This window comes from Rhipicephalus microplus, chromosome 6 (assembly GCF_043290135.1).
Source record: "Rhipicephalus microplus isolate Deutch F79 chromosome 6, USDA_Rmic, whole genome shotgun sequence".
In the NCBI taxonomy this organism is placed as follows: domain Eukaryota; kingdom Metazoa; phylum Arthropoda; class Arachnida; order Ixodida; family Ixodidae; genus Rhipicephalus; species Rhipicephalus microplus.
In genome coordinates, this window is record NC_134705.1 from 175,070,792 (window position 1) to 175,086,563 (window position 15,772).

General features: G+C 47.3%; 1 protein-coding gene across 1 annotated transcript; it reads left to right on the forward strand.

Annotated features, from left to right (window-relative positions):
* The first annotated feature begins 9,182 nt into the window (after positions 1-9,182).
* Positions 9,183-11,645, forward strand: LOC142765055 (uncharacterized). The gene is made up of 2 exons (XM_075865623.1): positions 9,183-9,296; positions 10,671-11,645. Exon 2 carries the CDS (start codon positions 10,686-10,688, stop codon positions 11,550-11,552), a length of 867 nt encoding a protein of 288 aa, XP_075721738.1. The 5' UTR covers positions 9,183-9,296; positions 10,671-10,685; the 3' UTR covers positions 11,553-11,645.
* The last annotated feature ends 4,127 nt before the right edge of the window (positions 11,646-15,772 follow it).

Below are 15,772 nucleotides of genomic sequence, written 5' to 3' on the forward strand. Positions count from 1 at the left end.
CATTTTATTACGAGTTTTTTACTTGAACTACAAATCACTTGAGTTTTGGCGTGTGTTTTAGTTAACAGTAATTTTTTTTTTATTTTGGCAACACGACATAACCTTAGTTTAGGATTAGTGCTCATTGAACCTCCTCCTCCACACCAGCAGAGGGTGGCTAAATTCTGAAGTTTTATTTCATAAACAGCCATTACCAAGTTCCCAGTATCATAAATATCTTGTGTGGCGAACGTAGAGCACAGAGAGCTAACAAGCGGGAGCTTCTTAGCACATATATTTATTGAGAATGTATTCATAAAGAGCGTTAAAGGCCAACTCCGGCGATTTTTTGTCCATGTCATGTTAATGGTGCTCTTATGTTCCTTGGATACTCTTCTCACGTGCCGAACAGCTCAAATGCTCAAAAAATTCCAAAACAATTGTTCATTGCGAAAAAAACCGCAATACCGAAACACAACCTGCTTAGGTGCACACGATTCCCGCCAGATGACGCTACCTGTTTACGCCGTAAACAGGTGGTGCGAATGAATGGCGCGAACGTGCAAGTGAACGTACTCGGTGAATTTCATTGAGATCCACTGACCTCGAAAAATTGCCGGAGTTGGCCTTTAAAGAAGCACTGGCCCAAAACTTCGGAGGCGTGATAGATTTATGTGTAGACATACACAACATTTACGAGATATCAAGACCAATTATAGCCCAGAACATGCTTAAAATCGATTTTACAGTGCATGACACGCGAATGGGCAAGATGCGGAGCCCCTCTCGACACCGTCATCAACGCAGGGGCAATGTAAACGTACATAATGGAAACAAGAATATTATCTTGTTAGTCCATTGATACTATTATTTCTTGCTACGAGACTATAATTGCCTGACTGCTAGGTCGCGTAGCGTCTTCATACAACATTTAAGATTTGTTTTATGTTTTACTGAAACTCTATTGAATGATTCGAAATACATAACCAACTAACCCAAAGATCCTGCCGCACGGTTCTTGGCCGATCCCCCTCTGTGAGCGAGTGCCACCAATGCAATAAGAACAACACCACCACGGAGGTAAACCAAGGTCAATCTTGGTAAACCACAAATTAACGTACGTCAGAGTTTGTGTTGGCTGGTTGCTGAAACGCACCTAGCGCTTGCGCAAGGTTTATTTTAAATGCGAAACATTTTTTAGCGAACTTCGGCGACTTTGAGCGTATCTATCTAGCCGCCTACAAATTTTAGCTCTCCTGGCTGTTCAAAGAATGTTATCCATACCCAACTTGGTATGGCATAACATGACTGTATGAAGAACATATTTGACTAGTCGTGACATGAAAATCATGATATGTGTGTCATGAATGTCATGATTTACATTTCATGATCCTGCAGCTCTTGCGGTGGTTTCGTTCACGTGGCATGTTGCAAAACTGGTATTGTATGGCATGATTGCATGGCGAACACAAGCGACAGACCCTAACATGATAATCATGACATGCGCGTCATGTAAAACCATGACTACATGCACGCTCATGATGCGCTCACGCCCCTTTCGCCATCGTCACATTACCAAATTTGGTATTACAGTACGTGAATGGATAATGAAGGTATGTGACTGGTGCAAACATGACAATCATGACATACGTGTCATGTGAGAACATGACTACATGCCACTGTCAAGGCGCCAATACATTTCGACGTGACGTGATATGTGCGTGCTCACCGGCGTTCGTTTCGTCGCGTCATGCCGGCGTCGCCACGCCAGGCGCCGGTCCTGCCATATACTCGCAGGTGCGCGCCGCGCTGCTTTGACGCGTGCGCATTTCAGCGCGTTCGGCGTCCCTCCGTCACGATAAGAGAGAGACCTTATTTTGGAAGTAACGCATCGGCGCGAAATGCAGCCTGTCGCATTTCGCGCTGGTTGCCATCGGGCCGCGCCGACGGACGCTGGTCGCGCCTGGCGTCAGACTGTAAAGTGAGCGCGTTTTGCTAACGTAGCGTCGCTGTGTCCAGCGTGCGCGCGCGTCAACGCTAGATAGATGATGCGCTCACGGCCAATTTGCTAGCTCCACGTATACCAAACTTGGTGTTACGTGACGTCAATGGATGACGAAATATATGACCGGTGCAAACACTATAATCCTGACACGCGTGTCATGTAAGAACATGGCAGCATACCGCGCTCATAGCGTGCTCGCGGACGTTTCGCTAGCTCCACATATACTAAATTTGGTATCACGTGACGTAAATAGATGACGAACGTAAACAACACATCCAAACATGATAAACATAACAAGGAAGTCATGTACGGCATCATTTACCTCCACCTCGTAACGTTGTGCTGATTTTAAAGTGACATATCAACATTTCTCATTCGTACTTCGCATATAATTGATTCCCACTGTACGTGGGATTTGCCTTTTTTTTTTTTTCTCATCTGTGGCTTCGCGTGTGCTGGCTGTCAGTGCGACACTCACTCACGTGCGTGGCGCCACGTCACAGTTTTGCATGGTCACGTGACCACGTGTTTACCCAATCGTTTACCTTGCCCCCGGAACTGCTCTTTGAAACCGAAACTGGGTGCTCTAAAAGCGTTTCTAAATAAATAACCGTCGCGCACTCGTGCAAACGAGGTTTCTAGCCGTAAAGGGCGTCTGTTACCCATTTCAACAAACAAAAACAAAAAAGATGCAAAATTTTTGCGTCAGTATATACGTATTGTTCAACTTATCTATAGTATATCCGCATGAATTTCAGTGCAGCTCCGGGTGAATGACAAAATGATAAATGCCAATGAGTGCACACCAGTGAGTGAATACCACTTGCATGTGCGCACTGAAAAAGTACAACTTTATTTAGTTGACCGTCCCAAAAACCACGATATGATTAAACGGGGCACCGTATAGTGGAGGGCTCCGGAAATTTCGACCACCTAAAGCACTTCTGCATCCGCCGAAATCGGAGTCTATATTTGATGATGCGTCCTTTGCTTGGGTCAGCTGACGAGCACCATAACCACTGGAGCACCGTAGCAGATAGGTGAGACACATGCAAGCGAAATAGCCGAATTGCAGACAAGCATATAGTCGGGCGTGAGTTGGCGCTCGATTGTCTAGCTTCTTTGTGCCCCTGTAAACAGTTTAAACAGGTCCATTCGATGCTGTCGTCGTGCAGGGGATGTTTCAGCAAGTGAAGCAGCAACGAGACACAGAAACGAATACGAGTGTGCAGATGTCTTGTAAGAGGCCTGTGCTATATTGATTGTTTTCGAGTACTTTCCTGTGAAAGCATGAACGAACAAGACATTTCTTTAAAAACATTCTTAACAAACCTGGCAAGCCATAACTGAATGAACGTATGAGGCGAACCCTCCCTCCCCTCCCGTAGGCAATTATGACGCAGCGACAAATATGCGCATGGGAGAAAAAAAAACAAACGGTGAGGTAGTTTGTTCTGGACCATTCAGTCCAGCTGGAAGAACGGTCCTGCATTTTATTTTTCTGTCGAAAGTGTACCCTAAGACTGTGGGGTGCCGACATTGTATAGTTACACTTTACCGTTAGCGTGATAGCGGACGTTAATATAATGGCGTTAACGTGCAGCAAATGTTAGTTGTGGACAGCGTCTTATATATAGTTTCGTTTATGTGGTTTACGTGCCCCGACTGGGATGGTGGCGCCACCTATCGGGTTGTTAATACGTTTAAGAACAATGAGAAAAAAAAGAAAACGAGAATGCTTGCCTATGGTGTTACAACTTCATTTTAGTAATAATAGAAGTAAATACAGATGAACTGCGCACCAACCGCGAAAGCATTTATGGTGCCGATTTGTTTACATCGATTTTGTAGTTAGACGCGTTCGAAACTACGCCAACTTAGCTAACTGAAGGCAAGCGAAGCCACTTCAAAAGAGTCGTTTGCTGAGAAGAAAGCGAAAATTCCAACAACTACGCCAAAATCACTTCGAATCGGGCCTCCGAGAGCGCCGCCGTGTTGTACGTACAACATAGCGCTCGTACGGTAAGCGGTACGGGTCGTGCAGCGGTACCACTGTCGTAGCGTCTCATTACAGCTACATTTTATACATAATTTATCTTTTGTATATGTGTGGCTTTTAACGTTACTGTTATGCTTTGTGCATTGTGTACCTGCTCCGAACTCCGGGGGGGCAGAGGCCACCGTCAGGTGATTAAAGCCTTTAGCCTCTGTCGCCTCAGGGCACACCTGAAATAAAGCTGCATTGAATTGAAACCATCTTGTGCTGCACGGTCTTTTATATGAAGTAAAAGATTTTCGGCAGCCTGTAATGGTTGTACAAGAACAATGCAGACTTATTTAGCTATATTTGCAGGTGTTCATTCGTACCGGCACTACTTCACGCGTAGGTGCTGTACTTTTTCGAAACGCACACCACCACGGCCACGGTGCAGACGCCGCCGTAGTAAACTCGTGAAACGATCATGCGCAGCGCCTCCGTGAACCGGTTCATAAAATGCAGGTGAACGAACGAAGAAAGCACGTCTTCGAAAAACTTTTTTAGCAGCCTAAGTGACTATAACTGAATAAACGTACGCAACAAACTTTGCCCCCCACCCCCCTCTACACACGCCTTGCTCCTCTGCTGCGCCCACCTCACAAGATGTGCCTGGGCGGAAAAAAAAAATGTCGGGGTAGTTCCGGGTTATTCTGTCCAGAGATATGCCCGACCCACATAGATAGACTGAATACCGGCAGATCGGCAACGCAGCCAAAGACGGAAGAAGGTTAGTTGAGGGTATGAAATCCAGAATTCGGCGGACATAAAATGGAACCAGGATCACGCCTGATTACATTGGAAAAGCATTCGGGCAACAGTGGCTGAAGGCGACCATTTCTTGGATTGTGCGAGCGCAGAGTGAACCTAACGATGTACACGTAAAAGGTCGTTCACCCACAGAATCGTGAACATAGCACGTTTCAAATGTATTTTTGGAAGTCACGTTTACAAAGAATGTCCAGGAACGCTCGCAATACCAGGACCATCGCTGGTCCTGGTATTGGTCTTGGCATGCGCGGGTTGCATTACTCGAGCGCGCACTTTTAGCTCTCGTTACGGAAAATTGTCATGTTGGGCGAGTCAGTGGCACAAGGCTAATAAAAAAAGAAGTTACAAAAAGTCAGGGAATGCAAAAAAGGGGTGCGTCTTTATTCATACATGAGTGGCATCCCGTGATAGGTTTTTTCGTCGCCTTCGCTCCTTCATCGCATTCCCCAGTGGGCACCCGACCCGCGCTGCATGCTTTCAAGGAACTCCAGGCAGAAGAAGTGATAAGTGAACCAGAGCAAACAAGGAGAAATGGTCCTCCATCTGAAATCTTTTAGTCACGCCATTTCCTTTAACCCCTCCCCAAGCCACCTCGTGTGCTTCTACAAATACCAGAAGCATTCCTTCGACAACTTCCACCGTACTGCTTACAAGCGCGACACCGGTTTGGGCGATAGGACGGGGCCAAAAGATCACGTCTCTTTTTGGGGCACAGAAACACTTTCACGGTACCATTGCACTACACTGTGAAAAAAAAAAGCACCTGCGTGGACAACTGGGTGCCAAAGGGGCACTTGCAGCAGGGCTGTGCCTCCTTTCTAACTTGCCAGGACAGGCCAAGATGGACACGGGAAAGAAGTCCAAATACCAGGAACACCCTCTGAAGAACTGCAGGGGAGCACAGAACACTCTCTCCCACGCTAAGATGAAACACGTGTTTGCCCTTTCCAAGATCAAGTGCTGCCGCCACCCATGACTGCGCACTCAACGATTCTTTCTTTTTTTTTTTTCCTTTTGTCCCCACTTCGTGGACAGAAGATCCTAGTACACTGTTGTGGACAGAAATTGGCACCTTTCTCTTTATCTTAAAATATACTAGTTCATCTCGACCCAAGTCACCCAAACATTACCACGTAAGGCGCAGCAAAGGTTATTTTCTTGCCAACCAGGCAGAAGTCTGCAAAATGTCGCCACTGTGGTTTCGTGGACGCATTTTCGATGCAGCCGAACATGCTTGAGGGCCCGTGGGTTTAGATTTAGGTGAACCCCGGGTGGTCGAAATTTCCAGAGCCCTTCGCTGCGGTGTCTCGTGGTAATATGGTCGTTTTTAGACATTAAACTCCAACAATGATTATTATTAATTTTTTTTTCAAATGGGCAGCGCAGGGGTCACGACACAAGAAGTACAACATGAAGTTACTGCATATGACATTACGATAGTTATAGCGTGAGAACAGAACGACGTCGTGTCCCTCTTGTCTCTGTGTCGTGGTTCTGTTCTCGCGCTCTAACTATCTTCCCCAAGGAGCTATATGCCATGCTCCCTAACGGGCTGCAGAAATCAGGCGTCTCATTCTTCCTGGAACCACCACCAACAACAAATGACTTTTCGCGCGGCCTTGCCCTTCTTCTGAAAGCGTTCGCCCGGTCATCGACACATTCCGACCGCAGCGAGGTGCTGTGCTTTGTCTGCCTCCCATGCTTGCCCATTTTCAAGAAATTCTGAGAACTGACACGTTTCTCTTTTTTTTTTTTTATTTCTCTCTCTCTCTTCTTCAGGAAGCCATGCGGTGGTCAGACCTGCCACCACTCGAATGTGCGGGGTCCGTCGACGAAGTTCGAAAACTTCTTTGTGTGCTGTGTTGGGCTTGTTCTTTTTTTTTACACTAACTTCAGTAATGACATCTGCTCCCTCTCTGGAACCCCCCTTTCACGCGCAGTAGGAGTCTTCTTAGAAGTGTGGCAGCTTGGGCTAGTTGGTATGGCATGACGATAGTTATAGCGCGAGAACAAAACGACGACACAGAGACAAGGTGTCTTTCGTGTCCTTCTTAATTGTCTCTGTGTCGTCGTTTTGTTCTCGCGCTAAAACTATCGTCGGAGTCTGCTGCCGTGTTCTTCCTACAGTCACGCACGTTTAGGTATACATTAACCTATACGCATTTCACGCGAACAAGCTCTGTACGCCACACATGAGTCCACCGTAGCGCAAAAAAAAAAAAAAATGTTGGCGGACCAGTCAAGTCACCTTGAGCAGGGCGAAAATTCACAAGAAGCCCACGTGCAGAGTGCCGTGTATGTGTGTTTCTTGTAACTTTTTGTCCCACCTGACCGAGCTCTATCCCGAAAAATGAAAAAGACGTTTCCCGGCTCCGAAAGATTACAACATCGCTCTCAAACCTTACTTACGCCAACTTGATGAATATTCGGGGCCCCTGTACAAGGAATGCAACAAGGCGACGAGTAATACGAACAATGTGCATAATTACAAATGCATATATATATATTGTTTACGTATATATTTTTGTGTGTATAGTTGTGTATTATCATTATGTATATATTTCGCCCAATTGTAACCCCGATCCTCATGTAATACCCCCCTTGAGGGGGCCCTTAAGGAAATAAAAAGGGAAAGTGAAGCATAGTAAATATGACAGAAAATACAGACGCATGTCGGCATCTACGTGTCGTAGCTAAACAAACAATACTAGTTAATTTGAGCCACAGAGAAAACCAAAGATGCAACCTTGAAATACAAGAAACGATCCGGAGAGACATGTAATGACAGTTGATGAGTAGTGTTACATGTGTTACGTGATTTTATAATTAAGCGCTTAATTTCATTTTTTTTCAGTACAAAGAAATTCCACATTTCTAAATATCTTAACGATAGAACAGGCGGTGCATTGCCGGGCTCGATGGTTTGATTCCCGCAACGGCACATTGTTGGGGGGGGGGGGGGGGAACTAAATACAAACGTATTTGTCGAAAAAATATAGGTGCAGCATAAGGAGTGTGAGAATGATCACCAATTACGCGATCGCTTTGCTATTCGTTGGGTGTTTTTGAATCTAGATAGTAGCCGCAGGTACTGTAAGCACGAATGTTTATAAGCGGTAGCATAACCCAAACTAACATGGTTGGCGGAAAACATGCGACAAATTTCACGGCAGCATCAGAAACGCTCAGATGCAACGAATAATTCAAGCTGTGGGGAGTTCTCTGCATCCGTCGAATCCACTTTTTTTTTTTTTGCGCTCTACTTGAGAAGATGAACATCGGGTTGTAAGCATCCGTTGATAGATTTGATATTTATCTCAAAAACAGACATCCAGTTTATCTAATATAATCCATTCCCTCTCGGACGTCATTATTCACCATATCTCCACCAGGCAACGTTATCTGGAAATCAACGCACTGTGGCACCTCTCAGAAACAGGTAGTGGCACGTGATACATGACTCGATACCACGATATAGATACCGTACACGAGGACGGCAAAGGGTGAGGAGAATTCGTCTTAAAACGATGACAGCCTTTCAGCGCTTTTCTTTGGAAGATACGACTGTCTGTGATGACAACAGTATTTTCGATCGCTTGTGGTCATCGCGCTCCTATACGGGCCAAAGAATGATGTAATGTTTAATTTTAAACCAGAAGCATTGAATTCACTGAAAGCAGTACTAGTATTTAATTTGTCCACGTTTTTATTTCCCTTCGCGAACTACCCAACGAAAAGAAGTAGCCATCGCCAGAAAATGACGCCAACTCCTTCATATTATTTATTTGAATAAAGAAAAAAAAAACTTCTAGGTGTAAGAAATCATCATTGAGAGAGGCCTTCAATCTGCAGTGGGAGTAAGTAGAATGAAGGTGACCATGATGAGATTGCGCGCATAAGGATTCGCTCTGAAATGTTGTTGAGTAATTCTAGAAGGATGGAGAAGGCACATACATGTCAGCTCCTTGGGAGACACGACACAGTGCCTCTGAAATGCCACGTGTCTTCGGCACCGGCCGTCATGACTCATTCTACTGACGGCCAGCGATTTCACGCACAAACAGAATAGTCGAACGAGCAGCAAGAAAGCCAGAAAAGTGTATTTTTTTTAATGCGGGAAGGGGGATACATCTTAAGTCAAGTTAACCATGGCGACGAACTCAAATGACCGTGACCAGTAATCCTATTGCAGCTACCTCCTTCTCTTCTAACCTCGCCGCGCTTTCGGCTCATCACGTGACTGCAGAACAGGTTCTCCGCTTCGTCATCTCCTCGAAAAAACTTGGGTCCGGCCTTCCCCATTTGTCCCCCGTCAGCCCTCTTTCAGCTGCAAGAGAACGTCTGGGAAAACCTTATTCGCCGACTCCTCACGTACCTTTCCCTCTCTCCGCTTCCCAGGATGCCCCACGAAACAGGGGTATATTGCCAGCGACTGGCAAAGCAGGGCCATTTGGATCGCAACCGTCCTATAGCGCCCAAAAGTTATTTCAACAAGCAGCTCCTCAGGTAAGTTTGAAGACCTATGCTTTCTTCGTTCTTATGTTGTTGTTTTTCTTCTCTGTGTCGTAGAATGGCTTGTCTCGAACATTGGCTATGTGTATGACAGACTTGTCTGAACGTGTTTGAGTCGTTTTTCTGTCGGGTGTCCGTGCGACGTGCCCCATGCCGTCGCGTTGGTGCTTGTGAAGAACGAGTAATTGTATGCGTTAAGCCTACATAACCTACCCGTGCATTTAGAACGACGTTAGGGACTATGTTGGAAGCGACGTGTCTTGCCCCGCTTTGTCTATACAGCAGCCATTTAGCTGCCATAATTAGCACATTTCAACCAGCCACGTGTTTCGACCAGACCGTTTGGGAAATCTGATTCGGCTTGTGCACTCGCGTCGAAGGCTGATCTTGCGAGAGGCAATCCCCAATGCCACGCGTTTTTCTGCGACGTCTTAAGCCCAATTGGCATATCAACGGATTCGATATTCCCATTCGATAGCAAATCACGTGGCGGCGTTAGAATTTTAACGTCCCATAATCGCTCCGGAAAGCATGACCAATCGCCCCGCTTTTCCCCGAATAGTATACTATCTTATCGGGTCCCTCGCATGGCTCATCACAGCGAAGTCCACTCGTGCGCTTGCTGGGCCTACGAGTCTCCGTAAAGGCGCTGCCCTGTCACAGCGCATTGTATCACGCTGCTTTTTTTTTTTTTTTGACCCATTGCACTTGCCGAGAATTTCTCATCTGTGGCATCGAGCACGGGGCTCCTCCAGAGGCAGATTAAAGTGAGGATGTATGTATGTCCTTAATTGATAGCGGTGGATAACTTAATATTATCAGGATTCGCTGTATCGCGGCAGAGGACATAAACACCGTAAAAAGTACAGCGTTGTCTGGTTGTTCGTTTCTTTATGGCGTCTATTTTCTTTGCTGCAGAAAACTGCAAAATATCGCGAACGAAGCACAGGGCGCTTCTGTCCCGTTCTCTTCTTCCGTTGCAAGTCTCGTTTATAGTATACTACGCGGTACAAGGCCATGCGTGTTTTACTTTTTTGCCGCAATCATTGCGTCACTCCCGTCAACCACTCCACGTGGCTGATGTCGCACATTCTTTTTTGCTGCATCCTCGCAAAAATGCACTTATGCACGACCGCGGAGTAAAGGTTGCAACGAATGGCAGCCCTGTTGGGGGAATTGCCTCTCCGCACAATGCTTTCTCTTTTCTTTTCAACGTCTGCCGCCTTTGGGAGAAGCTTTCGCTGATGGGGTGCTGTATTTCGAGGTCTTCGGCCCTCTCAATGAAGCATGCATGCAGGGGCTTGGGATGTTTCGAACATTCTTCCAAGCGCAGTAATTCCCAATTCTCTTGTACCTCTTTTTTTGCAGTTCTTCGAATCAACTATGAGGTTCGTTCTGTTCGTGCTCGTTGCCGCCTCTTTGGTCGTCGCCGAGACCAGCGGCACGGAGCTGCATCTGCTGCCGGCCGTCCGGGCCAGCCTCTCGTTGGGTTCCAGCCTGCTCCGGCACGTTGCAGACGTGAAGGACATCCTGCGCCAAGACATCGACCGCCGCCTGTTTCATTCGATCACGATGCCCGACTGGAACTTCCACGCGCTCCAGCAGCGTCCGTGGGCGAAGCCTTCCTACCACGGCTCCTTCAGTTACCAGGCGAGCGCTTACGGCGGTCTCCCGGCGCTGCCGTTGCCTTTCTTCCCGAGGCCCCGTCCCGTCATCATGCTGGTACCGTGCCGCGACGTGAGGACGCCCATCGCCAACTTCGTGTTTCCCTGCATCAAGGTGGTCCGCGGGAACGAGGCGCCGCACGCAGTCCTCGGATCTTCGCAGGCCGGTCAAGTCACGGGCGCCACCACCGACGGACTCCTGGACACCACGCCGACCTACGGAACGGACTGGACAGGAGCACAGCAGGTCACGGGTGTGGTTACGCGGGCCGCGGACGTCACGTCCACCCCAGCCACTTACGAGACAACAGAGGCCGCCACGACTCCAGCGACTGGCGTAACCACGACGCTCGACCTCGTCACACGCGCCGATGACGTCAGTACCGTCACGGAAAGCACCGGCGCCACCACGGAGGAAGCTTCGACAGTGGAACCCACCATTGACCGCAAGGACAACATGATTCCAGTGCACACAGACAACCCGACGACCACCACGGAGCAGTCGCCGCCAGTCACCACCCCCTCTCACTTCAACGACGTCCTGAAGGAGGCCGAAGCCGTGTTCGCGAAGCTGAAGGAGCATTAAACTCGCTTAAGCACCAAACGGTATTTTGAAGGCCTGTGTTGCGTTATTTATTTTCCGATGTACATATGTAAATAAAACAAATTTGACACTCTACAGTGGATGGATGCGATATTTGTTGGGGGCATCCATCTTGTGAATAAATTTAGTTCAGCCGATTCGTTCATGTCGCGATAGTCAACTTTGCTGATCTGGGGGAGTTTCGTCATAGCTTTGAAGTGTGGCAGCTTGGGCTAGTTGGTATGGCATGACTATAGTTATAGCGCGAGCACGAAACGACGACAGAGACAACTGTCTTTCGTGTCCTTCTTGTCTCTGTGTCGTCGTTTTGTTCTCGCGCTATCACTATCGTCTCCGTCATAGCACTAGAAAGGAGCAGCGCGACTGAGACAATGGACGAAATAAACACGAGCGCTCGATCACTGGCGCCCACATTTCAACACATTCCTGTTTTCACAAGTGAATGTTCGAATTATTAACAGCTGAGTATTGCAATTGATACGTGGGGTCTTATAGTACCTTAGCCACTCGACCACCGCCGGTGGGGCAATTGTTGTTAACCAGATGTAACGGCTGTACCGCGGCGGGGCAGCTGAGCATTGCAAGATGTGCGGCTGCTCACCAGTTCAAGCGAACGGACTGAGCGCGAAATTATCGCAGCTGACTTACTAAAACGAAAAAAAAAACGTCAGACACCGAGATCGAGTATCTTGTAGTTTTATCTGTGTTTTATCATTGCATCTGTTTATGCTTTCTCTTCTTTTAATCCTTTGAACTTGCCTCTGTGAATTACTACACCATTGTGATGGTGCCGGTAGCTACGTACTGAAAAGCTTCCATTTCTGGGCTCTGTTGTATACGCTGGTCAAATCGCGGCTGGTCAAATCGCGTGTATCTTGTTTGATAAACGAATCACGACCATCATTCTTAGATCGTGTTTTTCTACGTGTTTTTCGTCCGTTGTCTCAGTCGTGCTGTAAAATCGTAAGGTTATTTGTATTCTTAAAGACGATATCCTGGACAAAACATAGTAGTAGCAGACTGTGTTTTGGCATGATAAGGTAGATCTAATCGCAACAAAAAAAAAAGTAAGGCATTAAGTGAAGTTGCCAATTGCAAGGAACTTTTTTTGTTTATTTGTCAAGCCAGGTGTCGCATTTGTCACCGCCCCGTTCTAAAGGGGACGCTCGATCCATTTTTCCAAGCCATTTTTTTTTTTCGCTGTACACTAGCCAATCCTGAACCTCCTTTCAAAAAGGTTTGCTGACCCTCTAGAAATAGGAAACAAACAAAAAAAAAAACATTTCCGTCCCGGTCTCGATGATCTAAAAAAATTTGGGGGGCGAATGGGCTTTGCTTTCCGCATCATCACCGCGGTGGTCTAGTGTCCAAAGTACTCGGCCGTTGCATCGCAGGTCGCGGGTTCGAATCCCGACTGAGGCGGCTTTACGCCTCCATTTCCGATGGAGGCGGCGATGCCCGTGTTCTCAGATTTGGGTGCATGTTAAAGAACCCCAGGTGGTCGGAATTTCCGGAGCCCTCCACTACGGCGTCTTTCATAATCATATTGTGGTTTTGGGACGTGCAATCCCACGTATCAATCAATCACCGTTGCTTTGCAACGTCCGCAGCTGCACCTTCCACTTGTTTTCAAGTGGTCGCATTTGGTTAATCACCTGTTGAGCTCACCAGGAATTTCGAACTCCACAGTGCATTACCGTGACGTCGTCGGCAAGGTGCGCCAGCGCAACAGTCGCCATATTTGTGGTCTCACGTGAGCACATGATCGTCGTATACCACGAACTAAGTTCTCGGCATTATCTCGGTCTTTGAAAAACACGATTGAAATTAAAGGTATCTGTAAGATTGAAGCACACCTAACACATATAGATGTATTTATTTCATAAATAAGGCTGCTTCTGCGTAGTCGAGCTCGCACAATTCCTACCGCAGAACAGGGATCCAGATCGTCTGCTATAGCTTATGGCGAATTCCCACTCGTCGAGCAGGAGCACGTTTTCTCGCTCCGCGGCCGAGAATCTGCATTCCGCCGGTAGATTCGGGGCAAGCTCGCGTGTTCCACTGGCAGATTAGGAGCAACTCACTCCGTGACGGAGCGTTCCGCGTGCTCCATCTTGCAGAACTGAATGCAGGAACAGCGCAACCTTGAAGTAGTTACTTCGTAACTACGGAAGCGAAAACAAAAAACAAGAATAGAAAAGAGCGCTGACTTTTTCGCTTCCGTAACTACTAGTAACTACTTCTAGGTTGCGCTCTTCCTGCATTCAGTTATCTCCTACCAACTTGCCCAAGTTTCCACGCTTCATAACTCCGTCTTGCAAAGACGGATTTCGCCGGAATTCCGAGAATGCGTTGACGTCATTTCCGTCACAGTCGGGCAGCGTTGTTGCCTGCAGCTGCCTTGAGCGATTCTTTTTTTCGAGGCAGTGCCCTCTGCGCGGGTTGACATTTCTAAAATGGCATTGTTTGATGCTGTTAGACGTGCTGCTCCTGGTTTGCTTTGAGCGACAGCGAGAGCACTAGTAGCAGCAGCGAGAACGAGTTGCACGTGCGTTCCCGCCGTGTGCATAGCTGTAGCATAGCCTAAGTCTCGACCGAAGATAATCGGCTATGTAGAGGAAGTTTGCAGGGTTGGTTTAGTGACGTATGTGTAAACAACTTCTGGCGCGACCTCAGGCGGGACATTCACGTGTTCCACTCGCAGATCCGGCTTAGCGGAATCATCCGAGTGCTAGCTCCAGGATTTCAGCGGCGAGTCCGGATCTACCAGTGGAATTCGCCATTACTGCTTTAACTGCAGAAGGGATAAGGAAGCGCATCGGTATTCCTTTGACCCGTATGTACCCCTTGCCTAGCTATCCCACTAACTCAAAGTCACGAGACGAAACAAACGAGCAGGTCCTGAAGGATAACGTTATCACCGGGCGAGTTACACCACCACAACTTACCTGCGTGAGCCAGGAGAGTAAGCACTCGCGCTGTTAAAAAACAAAAAAAAATGTCAGGGACGTACTGGTCTGCTTCTATATACATTTTTCTAATCTTTTTTTATATATTTTACGACCAGCCGGGGAACTGCAAGTATACCAATCTCGAAGGCGTTGTGAAACACCGGGGCGCCGACAGGTAGCGACCCAGTAGTACGGTGTGAGGCAGCGCTGGTCCTCATCGCGAAAAGAGCCACGCCTGGGGCGCGAGACGGCACACTGCCCCATTCTAGTGTGCTTGCCAAAAATATACAGTACTACAGTCACGATGCACTTTTTCATCCAGCGGCCGTGCTACAGTGTAAGGTTAAAACACTGAGCTGATACTGCATAACGTTATCAGACAGTTCGGCAGGAATATTGTGCCTTTATTCAGCGCCGATGTGCATATATATACAGACATGTGACGTCACATCAATTGCACGCTGATTGTCGTCCAGATATACACGTGGCGTGGCATGCTGCGCTATCATAGGTACCGTCTCTCTCGGGTCGACCACCTTCATCTTAATGACCGCCATGTTGGGTATACAGTCACGACGCCTATACGTCGTGAAAGTTGCGAAGTCCAAAAGTGTCTAGAACCTACGTGCTTGTTAAACGCGTAAGCGTAACCAATTTGCATTTCGGGAGCACATCGCACCGCGTATATTTCCCTCCGAATCAATGAAAATCATTTAAGCAATGAACAAATTTCAGGTAGTTTTAGATGTTATATTTTCTTCGGGAATTTCATTTTTCTGCATTTCAGTTTCCGGCATCTTAATTTCCGGCGTTTTCATGGGGACCCGTCGCACTCAGCTGCAGGCAGTCACTGGGTTCGCTTTTTTTTTTCGTTTCCTTTTTGAAGAATTACCCCCCCCCCCCCCCGCCATCTAGCACATTCATAAAAACACGCCTTTTTTTTCGGCGCAGGCCACATGCTCACAGTAAGTACGAGCATGACTAAACGTGATTATACATACCACGCCACGTCTCTAATATGCCTATTCGCGCTGTCTTGGGTTCCTTCGGTAATCGACACATACCGACCCCAGCCAGGTGCTGTGCTTTGTCTGCCTCCCATGCTTGACCATTTCGAGAAAATGTGAGAACTGCATGGTTGGCCTCTTTTTCTTGCTTTGTTTCTTCTTCTTCTGGTAACCAGTCGTTAGGCCTTTCACCGCTTGAATGTCTGGGGTTCATCAAGAAAGTTCAAAAAACTTGTGTATGTTC

Bases quoted from the DNA above. Each gene is read 5' to 3' on its own strand.
- LOC142765055 (XM_075865623.1), top strand. From the start codon at position 10,686: ATGAGGTTCGTTCTGTTCGTGCTCGTTGCCGCCTCTTTGGTCGTCGCC.